Source organism: Fistularia commersonii, chromosome 31, assembly GCF_037954325.1.
Source record: "Fistularia commersonii isolate RoL2024-O1a breed Wild chromosome 31, RoL_Fcom_v1.0, whole genome shotgun sequence".
Classification (NCBI taxonomy): Eukaryota; Metazoa; Chordata; class Actinopteri; order Syngnathiformes; family Fistulariidae; genus Fistularia; species Fistularia commersonii.
The window spans coordinates 4,160,861-4,175,536 of NC_141314.1; the positions used below are offsets into that span (position 1 = coordinate 4,160,861).

At 46.5% G+C, this 14,676-nt stretch overlaps 1 protein-coding gene across 3 annotated transcripts in view; it reads right to left on the minus strand.

The window, feature by feature from the left end:
* Positions 1 to 8,116: 8,116 nt before the first annotated feature.
* Positions 8,117 to 14,676, minus strand: part of slc36a1 (solute carrier family 36 member 1) — a 46,483-nt gene continuing 39,923 nt past the window's right edge. For all 3 annotated transcript variants that reach the window (XM_086139296.1, XM_086139298.1, XM_086139297.1), the window contains one exon: positions 8,117 to 10,533. In XM_086139296.1, coding sequence (XP_085995422.1) covers positions 10,259 to 10,533 — 275 coding nt within the window. In that variant the 3' untranslated portion in view covers positions 8,117 to 10,258. The remainder of the gene's footprint in view (positions 10,534 to 14,676) is intronic.

Sequence of the window (14,676 nt, forward strand, 5' to 3'; positions counted from 1 at the left end):
TCCTCATGTTTTCACACCGACAAACTAAATCATGGCCGGCGGTGCCGTGTTTTGGCTCCACCCTCTCGGCAAGAAGGCGCCGGGTTCTCCGGGTTCTCCGGGTTCTCCGGGTTCCCTCACAGGCCGCAAACATGCAGGAGGTCCCTGCTGTAGATCCTACATGTCCACAAATGAATGGATGAGGGAATTATTGTTTGTCTCTTATGACTTGTGAATGAATGAATGAATGAATGAATGAATTGAGTAAAAAGGCAAACATTGTTTTTTTTCTTTCCGGAAAACTTTTTTTTTTAATTTCATGATGATGATTATTCTTATTATCATTATTATTATTATTATTATTATTATTATTATTATTGTGATCATTACTATTGTTATTATCATTTTTATTATTATTGTTGTTGTTGTTGTTGATATTGGTGGTGGCTGTAGTAATTGTTGTAGAGGTAGTCGTAATAGTAATAGTTGTAGTGGCTATTGTTGTGGTAGTAGTATAAGATAAGATAAGATAAGAACAACTTTATTTATCTCGAAGGAAATTGTTGTGCCAGAGTTTCAAGCAAAAATATGACAATAATAGATAATCGTAGGAAGGAGGGAGAATAAGAAATACAATAAAATATAAATTGTCAAGGTTAAGGCTATAACAGCAAGCGTTGTAGTAATAATTGTAGAAGTAGTAGTGGAAGTAGTCATAATACCAATAGTAGTAGCAGTAGTAGTAGTAATTTTTGTAGTGGTAGTCATAATAGCAGTAGTAATTGTTGTGGTAGTAGATGTAAAAGTACTAGTACTAGCTGGTATTCTGGAGTCGCTCCCAGCTGACATTGGGTTGAACTGCAAGATTCAAAGCAGGTTTTCTATGAATCGTTCCCCTTCCTTGGAAACGAACCGGACTTAGTCGTCTACTTCCCGCCTCTCGTCTCTACAGCATGAAGTGGCTAAACGGCGCCGGACGTGGCGAAAACCCCGGCCGCGTTGGTCGGGGACGGGCTTCGACTATCCCGGTTGTCGGAACAGACGGACGTTGTTTGCCGTCACCTGACCGTCATGTAAGAACAAGATGGAGTCGCTCGTTCGCCGCTCCTCCTGAGGCGACCAGCTGCGCCTCCCCCTGAAAGTAAGCTCCGGCTCGACCTTTGACCCCACTTTGATCCCGACGAATCAACACAGCTGGTCAGCCGGGACGGTTTCACGCCTCCGGATAGAGAAAAATATCTGCGTTGCGCCCGTTCTGCCTCACCTCTCATCAAGAACAACCCTCACCGGAGCGACAGCTGTCGGGTTCCTGCGCCGCGACGCGCTGCAGACCGTCCGGCCCGTCGCCGCGGCAAAAGGCGGAGGTCCTATGAGGCCTCGAGTCGGAGTAAGGTGGCACTGTTGCCCGGGAGACAAAAAGGAAAAACAAGGGAAAAGAAAACAGACCGAAGGTGGGGGAAGAACAGAGGAAGGGTGAACTAAAAACGGTTAGCGGTTTGATTCCCGCATTCTCCTGTCTGGGCGCCGTCAGGCAAGACACGATTTCAATTTCAAAGAGCAACAGCTCACGGACGCGTCGACTTACAAGTATCCGAGATACGAGCCGTGGCTCTGTCTTTGTCGTGATCCGAGTTGAGAGCGAGCGGGATGAGCGTTTGACACCGACGTGGCCGCCGCTGTCCGTGTAGCGGTGTTTAAAAAACAAAACAAGCGGAGAAGTTGTTGAGATACCGTGAGCGAGAGCATCGTCTGTGAGAAGGCAGGAGACTTCTGGGTTGATCATTTTAACGAAGAGGAGCGGCGTTCACTCCGTCGCTAAATGAGGTTTTGCCATAACATGTAACAAATAGCGTTAAGTATGTAGCCAGTACGTTAAGTTAAGCAATAGAGGACCAAATGATAAACTCCCCCAGCCACCTCTACCTCCAACGGCATCTTCATCCAATCTTCAAGGTTAATAAAACTAGTTTATTTCTGTACGTTCACTTTCATTTTGTAATACTAGTATTTTAGACATTATTTGATATTTAAAAAGTACATTTTTCTGATTTCAAAACAGGTAACATAACGGGAGGCTGGAACGGATTATAGCATTTCAAGTCATTTTAAAAGGGAAATGTAATTTAATAAGAGCAAATTGAGCCACAAGCTCAGTCACAGAACTAATTAAAGTCAATGTATTATTTTATGTTAGTGGAGATCTGACTTTTTCCTCATGCCCCAAATGTCGCCCCGGCAATATTTTAAGATAAAATTCTGTGTTGTATTTTTAACATTGATACTTGCAAAACTAGCACATTAGCTATCAGCCTGGTCAAAAAGGGGCGGGTTTAATCAGCAGCCATCTTTATCACTGAGCTGCAATGGTTTGGATAATAAAAAATCCCAATCACCAAAAAAAAAACAAAAAAAAAAAAAGATTTCATTCCCTGGAAGGACCGAGACCAAATTTGGAGCTTTGATAAATAAACAAAGACATCATCTGCATAGAGAGAGATCTGACAGTTCAGATTGCCGACTGCTCTCCTTGTAAGAAAAAGTGTATTACATGTGTGGAGGGCCAGAACACACACACACACACACACACACACACACACACAGGCATGCACGCACGTGCACACACACTCACACACAGTCCAAGGTATCTCCCTGGACAAAGCTAGCTTCCTCCGTTCCATGTAGCCGTTCATACCGTTGATCAACCTGTTCTGTTAATTTGAAAGATGGAAGTAAAAACAGTGAGTTGTCTTGGGAACAAGGGTCGTCCGAGGAGCTGAAAGAAACTACTCATCGGCGCTCACTGTTGAAACACTCGAACTCATCACACAAGCAACGATACCCAATTACAACCAGCTTTAGCAACAACCGACGTGTCAAATTTGTGTTTCTACGCTCTGTGCTTAAAGGTCAGGTTGTCCAGCATTTAGAATTGAAGTTGAAAAATGAATGGAAAGCGAAGCTTTAGAGTCCAAAACGCATCTTTGAATGACGAAACCATCAGCAGGTATTATTGAAATTATTTCAACCGGGAATTTTGTCCGGAGGAGGAGGATTCTGTTTTTTTTTCTGTCCCTGCTTCCGGGTAGGTGCCAGAATGGAGCCACGTGGGACAGAGAAGAAATGGATTGATTCATTGATTGATTGATTGGAGTCAATACATCCGATCGCAGGGGTAAGCCGATCGGCCTCCTCATTTTCCGACCCTCTGATCGACGAAGCTTTTGCTTTCTTCTCATTTTCCGTCCAAACACAAGCTGAAGGACGTTTCTTCCCGGCTCCCCCGCTTCCTCGGCGGAGATGCGGCTCAGCGCTAAAGCCAGAAACGTGAGACGAAACACGAAGCAGAGATTTAAAGACGGCGAGTAGAAGGACAGAACACGGAAATCTGTGAACTGAGGAAGACAAGGTGTGTGTGTGTGTGTGTGTGTGTGTGTGTCAGTGGGGTTCTCCCATAGATGACGGGGGGGAACCAAAAAGTCCGCAGGGCATTAGATGACCGGAGCATGAATCTGTCCTCTGAGATTCCAGGGGTTTTTGGAAACCCTCCGGTGGAGTTATTGATCCGGTACAGCTGTCAATCAATCTCTTTCCAGGTCAAATAAACCAACAAAACTATATATACAATTTAAAAAAATTATTTAAGAAAAAAACTTTCGATAGCCGAGTCCATACTTGGCAGTAATTATGGTCCGGTTAGATTAATAAAATAATAAAAATCACAACAATGCAACGTCATTCAAGGATTAGAAGTCTGTAATTGAACATTTCATTATAAAAGCTTGCTCACTGCTGGTTTGCTGTGTGTGTGTGTGTGTGTGTGTGTGTCAAGCAAGAAGTGGGTCAACTATCAATATCAGGTCCACATAGACGTCTGAACATTCACCCTCTCATTTCCACACGTATATGGAAAAACTTGATCCTTCATCCTGTCATTCACAATCTAGACTCGAGAATAATTTTATTTGAGAAACAAATGCCATTGATGTGTTTTTTTTAAATTAAAAATTTGATTTTGCATATGTGCGCAATATGAAGTTATATGCTATACACTAGTATTAAGCTGTTTCATTTTTTTCAAGAAAAACCAATGTCGGCCTGCGACTTTGTTCCAATTTAAAATTTTGGTCCACTGTGAATTTGAGTTTTACATCCCCGATCTCGAGTCTTCAAGGGACCTTTGTGTTTCTGGACTGTTGAGGAGCGTCGCAGAACCTGGAGAACCCACACCGGATTACAACCTGAAATCTTCCTGCTGTGTTGTCGTCGGTCCGACCAGGAAGTGGAAAAAAAAAAAAAAACACATTCGAAACGCACCTCAAATCGTGTCTCCATGACAACAGAGTGGCTTTATTTTTGTCAGTGGTTCGAACCTCAAATCCCCCCCAATTTCATGCCACTTGATGCCAATTTCATGCCACTCCCCGTCACACACACTCACACTCCGCTATCATTGACGTGGCTTCCCATCAGGCCTTCGGGGCGTCGGGATGAAGGACGACTCCGGGGTTGAAAGGTGCCTCTCGTCGGATCGGAGAATCGCAGAGCTGGAAGAGATGGTCGGGTTGAAGAAGGATTGAAGAAGCGCCCGACCCCCCCCGAGGGGAGGGGGGGTCGATATGAAGAAACGGTTCAATACAGATTAGCACGAGAGAAACCCCGAGACGTGACATTCGGCCGGTACCTCCGTACATATTAAGTCTCTGCCGGGGAGAAAAAGGTTCGTCTATCGATCCGTTCCGTCGGCACTAACGGGGAGGAGCCGGCACGTGGGCGCAGATGGGGAGGACAACCCCGAAGATTATTGAAAGGAGCCCCCGAGTCCGTCGTCCGGACAACTTCTGGAGTTGGAACACGGCCCCCTGTCCTGACTCTGGAGTTTGGTGGACACCTGAGCGCCCGCTGCCGACGAAGATGTAGGTCTTCTCTGGAAGTCGGGTCTCCATCCCGGAACCTCGGTTACATACAGACGGAGCTGCTCCACGTCCCCGACCACCTTGAGGTTCCTTGATGAAGTTGAGTCGGAGGTTGGGGGTGTGGAACGGCTCTGCCTCCTGCTAGTTTTTTTTTTTCTGGTCTACTTCACTTTGGGATCGGTCAACTTTAGTTTTGGTTCAGTCTACTTCAGGTTAGCATCAGTCTACTTCAGGTTAGCATCAGTCTACTTCAGGTTCGCATCAGTCTACTTCAGGCTACCATCAGTCTACTTCAGGTTAGCATCAGTCTACTTCAGGTTAGCATCAGTCTACTTCAGGTTCGCATCAGTCTACTTTAGGTTCGCATCAGTCTACTTTAGGTTCGCATCAGTCTACTTCAGGCTACCATCAGTCTACTTCAGGTTAGCATCAGTCTACTTCAGGTTCGCATCAGTCTACTTTAGGTTCGCATCAGTCTACTTCAGGCTACCATCAGTCTACTTCAGGTTAGCATCATCTACCTCAGTTTTGGTCCAGAGACTGAGCTCAAACTGGAGGAGACTGGCTAAAAACTGAAGTAGACTGGCCCAAAGCTGAAGTAGCATGCCCAATACCAAGGTACAGTGGCCCAAAAATGAAGTAGACTCCATAAAAAAGTTGTTGCAGATACTTCTGTGTTGGTTCTCCATCTTCTCACGCCTGGATTCTTCTTCAGGTTCCCTGTCTACTTTAGCATTTTGTTTGGAGTCTCCATGTTCTCCTACTTACTGCTCGGGTTGTTCTCTTCCCTTGGTCCTCTATGTTCTCCTGTTTCTAAATTGGGTTCTCTTGGACATGTTCTCCTCCCTTGATTCTCTCAAGGATCTCCTTCTTCTTGCCGTGATCCAAAAATGGTCAGCAGGTTCACTGAAGGCACTTAGGTGGTCCCTAGGTGTAAATGAGAGGGTGAATGGTTGGGTTTCTCTGTGTGTGAACCCTTTGATTGACAGCTGACCTTTGATTGACAGCTGACCTTTGATTGACAGGGGTCCCCGTCCAGGTTAAACCCTGCCTCTCGGCCTAATTCCGTGTGGGATTGGCTCCCTGCTCCCAGATGGTGGTTAGCACTTTGTTGGAACTTCTGCCTTACTATGTAGCAAACTAGCATGATGGCTATGCTACGCTTGACTGGAAACTCCTTAATTTTATCTCACTAAATGCTTTAAAAACCAGACAGAGAACACTAGAGGTCAACTTGTTAAAATAAATTGCTTCCTGTAACTGTTTGTTATATTATCTGTCAGTAACTTATTGCTGCCTCTTGGCCAGGACTCCCTTGTAAAAGAGGTTTTTAATCTCAACAGGACTTTTTCCTGCTTAAATAAAGGTTAAATTAAAAAAAAATAACTTCCCGTGGCCATTGTGTCTCATGACCTAGATCAAACAAGACAACTTTCACAGCGTCGTAGCTTCATCCATAACACCGAAATTAGCAAATAAACACGTTACGTGATGTGAGAGCACGACATCTGCGTCATGTCGCCGTCAGGACACAGGGAACACCATTACCCGAGCAGAGACACGACAGCCTTTTCGTCGCAAATATTGTTACTTAGCCAGACGTCTTTTTGTGAGGCTGAAAGGAGTTATTTAAATCAAATTAGCCAAAGGTGTGTAATGGCGGGTCGTCTGGGCTGCGCCAATAGGCGGATGGACGGAAGAGTTTGGGCTCCAAACTAACATCCAAACTCAACAGGAAGTGGGCTTTATCTGCGTCCCAATTTCTCTCAGTCTATTATTACCATTTAACAAATGTCTTATACAAGTCCCCGGCAATTAATTTACACAACAGCAGTTTTCTATTTCTTTAACCTTAGAAACGGAAGGCAACCTTATCACTGGAAAGTCATATGTAATAAAGCTGGTATTACTTATATACATACGTATTAAAGGGAACACGGCTGTTCAGTTAGCCCATCCTTCTTGGGGTCCCTAGAGGGGGTGCTTGAGAGCGCTCCAACCTGGGAATTCCCCCATTTTTATACTTGGAGACTTTAATGCTCAAAAAAACCTGGACTCTGCCAGGGTTGCCCTTTGTCACGGATTCTCTTCATAACGTTTAAGGACAGAATTTGTAGGCGCAGCCAGAGCGTCGAGGGGATTCGGTTTTGTGGCCGTAGGACTGAGTCTCTGCTTTTTGCAGACGATGTGGTTCTCCTGGCTTCAGCAGGCCGTGAGTTCCAGCTCTCACTGGAGCAGTTCACAGCGGCCGGGATGAGGATCGGCGCCTCCAAATCCGAGACCATGGTGCTGAATCGGAAACGGGTGGAGTGCCCACTCCGGGTCGGGGGAAGAGGTCCTGCCCCAAGTGGAGGAGTTCAAGTATCTCGGGGTCTGAGCCAAAAGGCAAAGCTCACAATTTAGCGGCCGATCTGCGTTCCCACCCTCACCTATGGTCATGAGGTATGGGTGGAGACTGAAAGAACGATGAGATCGCAGGTACAAACGGTTGAAATGACTTTCCACCTCAGGGTGGCCGAACTATCCTTCAAAGAAAGGGCAAGAAGTTCGGTCATTCGGGAGGAGCTCCAAGTAGAGCCGCCGCTCCTCCGCAGTGAGAGGATCCAGATGAGGAGGCTCGGGCATCTGGTGAGGATGCCTCCTGGACACCTCCCGGGGGAGGTATGCCCATCTGAGAGGAGACTACAGGGAAGACCCAGGACACACCTGGGGTCGCCCAGAGGAGCTGGAACATGTGTTGTGGTAGAGGGAGGTCTGGGCCTCTTTGCTCCGGCTGCTGCACCCAATAGTTACTTGGCGAATCAACCCTCTCCATCTGACCCTATTCTCTGTATTCTCCTCTCCCACACCAACTGACTTCATATCCTCTCTCGCTAAATCTTCTCTTTGGTCGTCCTCTAGACCCCCTGACTGGCAGCAAAATAATCTTGATAAATAATCAAATGAATATTTATAAAGGGAATGACCTGTCAATCAATTGAGTGTGTGTGGGTCTCACCATCATCTTAGTTCTTCATGGCCCCACTGAGGTTTCATCTGGATGTCGGCATGGAAACGAGAGAACGAGGCTCCATCGGCCTCTCCGGTTCCTTCCGGACACGATGCTCCGGACGCTAGAACCCCAGCCAGCTCTCTGTTGCCGATTCCACTCACAGCAAAGCAAAAATGAGACTCGCAGATGAGAAGACTAACCTGAGTTCAGCAGAAAAAACACCCAGAGCATATTTTCTACCACCATCTTTTATTTTCCTGATGAGCTACAGACGGTGAGTTCCTCCAACAAATAATTTATTGATTAAATGGAGAGGTTAGTGAAAGGTGGTGGACTTGCACGTCACCCCCCGGTGGTGACAGAGAAGACGCGTCTCTGATCCTGTCGGGTACCAAAAAAACCACTCGGGTTTTTTTTTTTTTCAAAATAAAAGCTCACAGACAGAAACACATCTCGAACACCGAACGGATAGGAAAAGTGTTTTGATTGTTTGTTTCTTTAAAACTCCCTCTGGATATTTTTTTCTTGAGGAGCCTACTGCTGACGAATACTTGCCCCGAATCCCAATAATACAAAAAAAAAAAAAAAAAAAAAAAAATCCGACGACAAAACAACACCAACTTAGCATTAATTTAGTAAACACATTCCAATGTAAAAACATTAGAAAATAAAATCGACTTTTCTTAACACGGATGGGGAAAACAAAGGGGTGTGTGTGAGTAAAGAGGGTCGGACGTCACTTTGTCCGTTCGCCAGCTTGTCTGTTAAAAAAACAAAAATCAAAAGTAAAAAAATGTGCAAATAACAGTGATCCCTTTTTCCAACGGTGAAATAAAAATAAAAATAATAAAACGCCTCTCTGTTTCATTCATTTGAAATGTGTTTCATTTGCTGGGTGATTTAAAATAATTAAAGAAAAATAAATAAATAAACAAAACTTTAATTTGCAAAACCCACATGAACTCTTTGAAATGAAAAGGAAAAATAACATTGTCCTCTGAATAAAACCCAAGTGATTTTCTTTTCGCCCTGAAATGGGATTCATTTACAGGGTGATTATATAACAAAAAAAAAAGGTAATGGAAAATTAACCGAAAAAATATTTAATTTGCTAAAAACGTCGGCTCTAGTGATAGATGTAGATTCTGTTTTCATTTCACTTTATTGGACATAACTTTTAAAAATCAGATTAGTTTTACTTGGTGCTAGTTTTCTTAAACTGTTTGTGTGTGTGTGTGTGTGTGTGTGTGTGTGCGCGCATGCGATCTGACTGACAGTGGCTCGGCTTCGGACTTTCAGAACGATCGCTCAATGCAAAGTTAACATTCTGACTTCTTCACTTCTAACATCGTCCTTATTTGCCCTTAAAACTGATTTGTTTCTCAGACGGGGCGAGCCGGGGAGGGGAAAGCACGCCATAAGTGTTTGAGTCCTTTACCCCAATAGTTTTTACGGTTAATTGATCATCCATCAATAACTTTCAGCAACCCCTACCGATCCAGGTAGCTTGCTGACTTTTTTTTTTACCAGTCTCCACCGGTTTTCTGTCAAACTTTGCATCTCATTTCATGGTCACCTCGAACAGTTACTTTATGAACTGCTACTTTAGTTTGTTTTAAAAATATAAAATAAAAACGCAATTAAAAAAAAAAAAAAAAAAACGTTTCGGCGGTGCAAAGCTTCTTGGGCGAATCAAATACTTGAACTGGTCACTTCCAGTTCACGTCAGTGCCCAACCCTTCGTTTTAATTTTTTTTTTTTTTATCAGTTCAGATATAATTATTTACAAAAAAAAAACATGGCCATGATGAATGAATAAATTAATGAATTACAGTGGACGAAAACGGTTTGCAAATGGCCGATGCGGGTGGGAAATACTGCGCCGTCTGGCCGAGTAAGGCATAAATCAAAGTGCAAAATAAGGTAAAATAAAATAGGGGATTCCTTTTTGTGTTGTTTGTTTGGTTGGGGGTTGGCGAGGGGCGGGAGGCGGGGAAAGACCCAAGTGTGAGGTAGTTTGAGTCTCTGACTGAAACACCAAAGGTGGCATTTTGTTCAGGCTGTGGGGGGAGAAAAAGGTTAAAAAAAATAAATAAAAAGGGTCGGGGGGGGGGGGGGGGGGGGAATGGCGTCTGTTCTCTTAAAAAGCGACGGGCTGCCCCTGTTTCCGAGATGTCAGCGGAGACGGGCTCCCTCTTGGGGACCAAGAGCCGGGAAATCTGCGTGACGCAGCTGTCAACGCTGTTACCTCGTCTTAAAAACGGCGGCCAGATAAAACATTTAAAAAAAAAAAAAAAAAAAAAAGAAGAATTAAAATCCCCTTCCGAGTCGATTGGTTGGCTTGGTCCGGTTGTCCCGCCCACCCTCGGCATCTTCACTGCACCAGGTAGGAGGAGAAGGTCTCCTGGTGTTTGGCGGCACTGCGGGCGACAATCTCCACCACGGAGATGTAAGTCCCGGTCAGGAAGCCGACCAGCCCCACCACGCTGATGACGGTGTTCTTGGCGACGACCAGCGGCGACAGGCCTTCGGTGTGGAACGCCAGCAGCTGCAGGACGGGCGGGAAGATCAGCGCCAGGAAGCTGCTGCTCACCGAGCCCACCAGCGAGATCACCAGGTCCAGCTCCGGGACCAGGATGGCCAGGGCGCCTGGTGGAGACGGATGGAGAAACAGGGTTACAGGTGGAGCTCCAGGTGTTGCAAAGATACCCATGACACCCCCGGGGGTACCGCGGCATTCACATGGAAAGTCAGCAAGGATCGGACTAAAGCTAACGGCGCGAGTGCGTTTAAATTCCAGATGCCTGGCACAAGGAAGTGTTGAGATTAACTGACACACACACACACATACACACACACCATCCTCAGCTGGCCAAGTCTGTGTCGGTTAGTGTCTCCAGGGCGAAGACAAGCTGGGTGTTCTCATTCTTCTGCGTGCTTCAGACACCGAGGACCAGCGGCTGATAAAAGACTCTTTTCAACCATAATCAATTGCCGCCCGCCGCACACTCACAAAGTCTGTCAAATTAATCTGCGGGGCGGGGGTGTCGGAGGGGTGGAGGGGAGTAGCGGCGGCGGCGGCGTAGCGCCAAGGTCGAACTTTCATGTGACAAGCAAGGGGGGAGCACCTCACAGCGACACGTGCTGAGGGAGTAAACCTGTCACTTGCAACAAAGAGCCGTCGGCGTTGAAGGGGTCCTCTTCAGACTGCGTTTAAAGCTTTCCGCCGTTAAACAAGACGGGCGCCGCCGTCCGTGAGAGGTGGGGGTGAGCGAGGCGGTGCCGGTGGGTAAAGGGAGGGAAGGGGGAAGAGGCGGTGGAAGGAGAAGTCAGGGTATACCTAAAGAAGGAGCCGAGCTTTCATGGCAAATAAAACCCACAAGCGTGTAAAGCTAAAAAGCTCACTGTCGGTCCCCTGAGAGAGCGAGGCAGCGCGTTGATCATCGGGCGGCTTCAAACGGCTGAAGGAGGGCGGGGGCGGTGGTTGTGGGGGGGGGGGAATACTGCCAGCACACTAATTTGGCCGTGCAACCTTTGATCCAGCAGAAACAAAGAGAAAATACTCCACTTTCTTCCCATAGGCCCACTGGGCCTCCGAGCAATGCGAAGCGAGGCTCCCTTCACGGATTGACAAAGATGTTGGGGGGCGGGGCGGCGTCTGAAGGGTTGATCGTATCGGCTGCAAGATGCGCTGCGCCACACCTCCTGACCCCGACACAATCTTTTCCCAGCCTTAAACTAGCATGGGTGGAACAGCACAGCGGAGCATACGGGTCAATCGGACGCAAGTCTGCCGGGCGGGTTGTAAGTGAGTCGAGGCCAGGACCCGGTCACCACAACTCTAGTCGAACAACTACATGCATAGAATGTGGGGTTCGTTTGCTGTGTATGCAGACGATGTCGAAATTTCCCGAGTGATGTCGGGCCAAAAAAAGGAGTTGAACTAAAACCAACACTCACAACCTAAACTTTGGGTTCCACCAGGCGGAACGAGAGGCGTGGAGGGCGGAAATGAAAGGAATCCAGAGAGTCAAAGAGGAACGGAAGAGTTCGGAAAACTGCCTTGTTGCTGGCCATTTAAGTCAAGAAACAGACACCATTCACAATGTCATTTAGTGGTATTAAAATATTGTTTTTTTTTGCTGATACGCTGGGATGTTCACACAACTGATCTCAGAAACTCCAATAAATGGGATGTCACAAAAAAGGAATGTATCAAAATTTCTGAGAAATTTCCTCATTTAATCAATTTACTCAACAGTAGCTAAGATAAAACTGCTCCAAATTTCCACTGGGGACACTGCACTTTTTATTTCTAATCATTTTGATGGTCTCCACCTGAAGAACTCTGGACCCCTTTTGTGTGAAAGGACCCTCAGATCACCTTAAAAAAACGGATGTACAGCTACATATATTTCAAAAAGTACTTTAACTTCCTGTGAAAAGTTGTTAGTGAATAAAAAAAAAGTCTCGATCGGCCGGCTCTGTATGGAAGGTGAGATAAATCCTATGAAGTTGCGTTACATAAATGGAATTTAATTGAACAGCCCTTATCTGAGTTGCACTCTCTGTGTGACACGGAGCTTAAAAAAAAAGAAAATAAAACTTACGATTCATTGTATTGGTTGAATGAGGAGAGGAAAAGGGATAGAATTGGTAATGAGACAACAGACGGCCTGAGCCGACCCGCTCTTAACTCCCGGGCCGCAGCGGGATCTCTCCATAAATCATACAGAGAAAGACTTTCCTGACAAATCAACCATGTCTGACAACACTTGATCTTGCCGGGATCCATTTGATCCCCTTCCCCGGTCGTCGGCCGTCGCGATGCATCAAGGTCTTCAACGGTGGAGGAAAAAAAAACAACCTGTGATGACTTATTGACGGGCTTTGAGGCTTTTAAATTTAGCAAAAGGTGCTAATTCCATGAAGATATCACCGTTCTGATCTGTTTGGGGGAGGGTTTGCCGGTTCAGGTGAAGGGATGTTGGTGCAAAATCCCCACGTGGAGGTCAAGTCGCTATCGGACGACTGAAGGCCTCGCGCTTTTATCTTAACACCCCCCGGCGTCAACAGAGGAGCTGGCAAAGGCCGGCGGCCTTTAAATAAGCAGCCGAGTAAGGAGAAAATACAGGATGGGCTCCAAAGGGGGGGGAGCGATGGGGGGTCAGAACCGCCTGCGGGCAGTAACTGCACCCAACGGACAACTTCTAAATCCACTGGCAGAGGCAGCATCTCGACCAGGTGGAATTTATTACCACAGGATCTACAGAGCGGCAACCTGCAGTCAATTTTTGTGTGTGTGTGTCCTCAGTCAACAACAACATGCGAGAGGCCCCTCATCCCCTCCCTCCCACCACTTCTCTTTCGCCACCTTGCCGCCAGCAAAGGCAGGAGGAGACCACCCTGGTGGGCGGTGTCCACCTCGAAGCCGACTCTCCATTGACTTCCTGGCTGCGTTCAACAAGGCCAGCGGCCAATGAACAGCCTCAGTCTACATATGCTAAAGCTAATTAGTGGAGAGTGGCTTTACTCAGCGAGGAGCCGGCACTCAACGGCAACCCTCAGTCAACTTTGCCGACCAAAGGGATGAAAAGCTAAAAGGAGTGTGTCCTCCGCTTTGCAATTGAAACTGCGGGAGGATGCTGGGACAGGCAAAAAGTCTGGAAGAGAACAAGTTAGTGGTTACAGGAAGTGAAAGTCACATGACACATCCATGTAACCTGACAGACTAATGGTGCTTGTAACATTTCCGAAATCCTGGTGTTGTGAAAACCTCAGTGAAGCTAGCGCCTCGAAACCTCAGAAACACCGCCGGGCTGAAGTAGTGCCTTTCCAGAAGAAACCCTCAATCCTAAAGAAAAATCTTCCAAGGATGAGAAGTGACAGATCGGATTAACGACAGTGTACGTCGCTAATCGGCCATTTGTCTCCTGGCCTCAAGTTTTATTTTCTGGGTTTGTATAACAAGCTTGCGATGGCCCACCGCTTCTGGAAATATCGCTGTGTTCCCAAAAGAATTGGCACTGTAGCGTAACACTAACATACCCCCTGAAATAGTCTGGCTACATCATTTAACATTAGTGGTACAACATCAACATGATGGACACAGAACTGCTTTTTAAAGTGCTGTAATTTACTAACTGTCAAGATATTCCAAACATGGGACGTTTTATTTGGCGCCTCCATCCCATCAGTGACAAACGTGTGAACAATGACAGCGGAGGAAAATAAGTGATAAAACTCCTCAATATGCTGATTTTCAATTTTCTGACAATCTCATTACAGCCAGTGGAATGGATCACCCGGACCAACAGCACCCCCGGCTAATGCTAATTAGCCTGGCACCGGCGCGCTGCCTGCCTAAACTGAAATTCCCCCTCCTGCTCTGCTCACAGTTGCGGACAAATGAATTCACTTTGACACAAACCCTTAACGTCAATTACCCCGAGAAGTCGCTCGGCTAAAAAGGCAGGGGGAACCTGTGCTCCTGAGAGGAATTTAAATTTGCGGGCTGATCAATGGAAGCCCGGTGACCCTAGAGCTAGTGTTGACCCATGCAAATGATGGGAATTCTAATGCACCGTTGGCGCAAAAGCCGTATAGATTGTAAGAGGCGATGCTCCGGTGGCTCGGTTATTAGAGTGGGCGTCCCTCAGAAAGTTAGTGGTTCGATCCGCGACTCCTCCAGTCAGCATATCGAGGTGCCCTTGGGCAAGACCAAGAACCCCAGTTTGCTCCTGATAGCCTGGTCAGCGCCTGGAATGGCAGCTCAACTGCCATATATCTAAA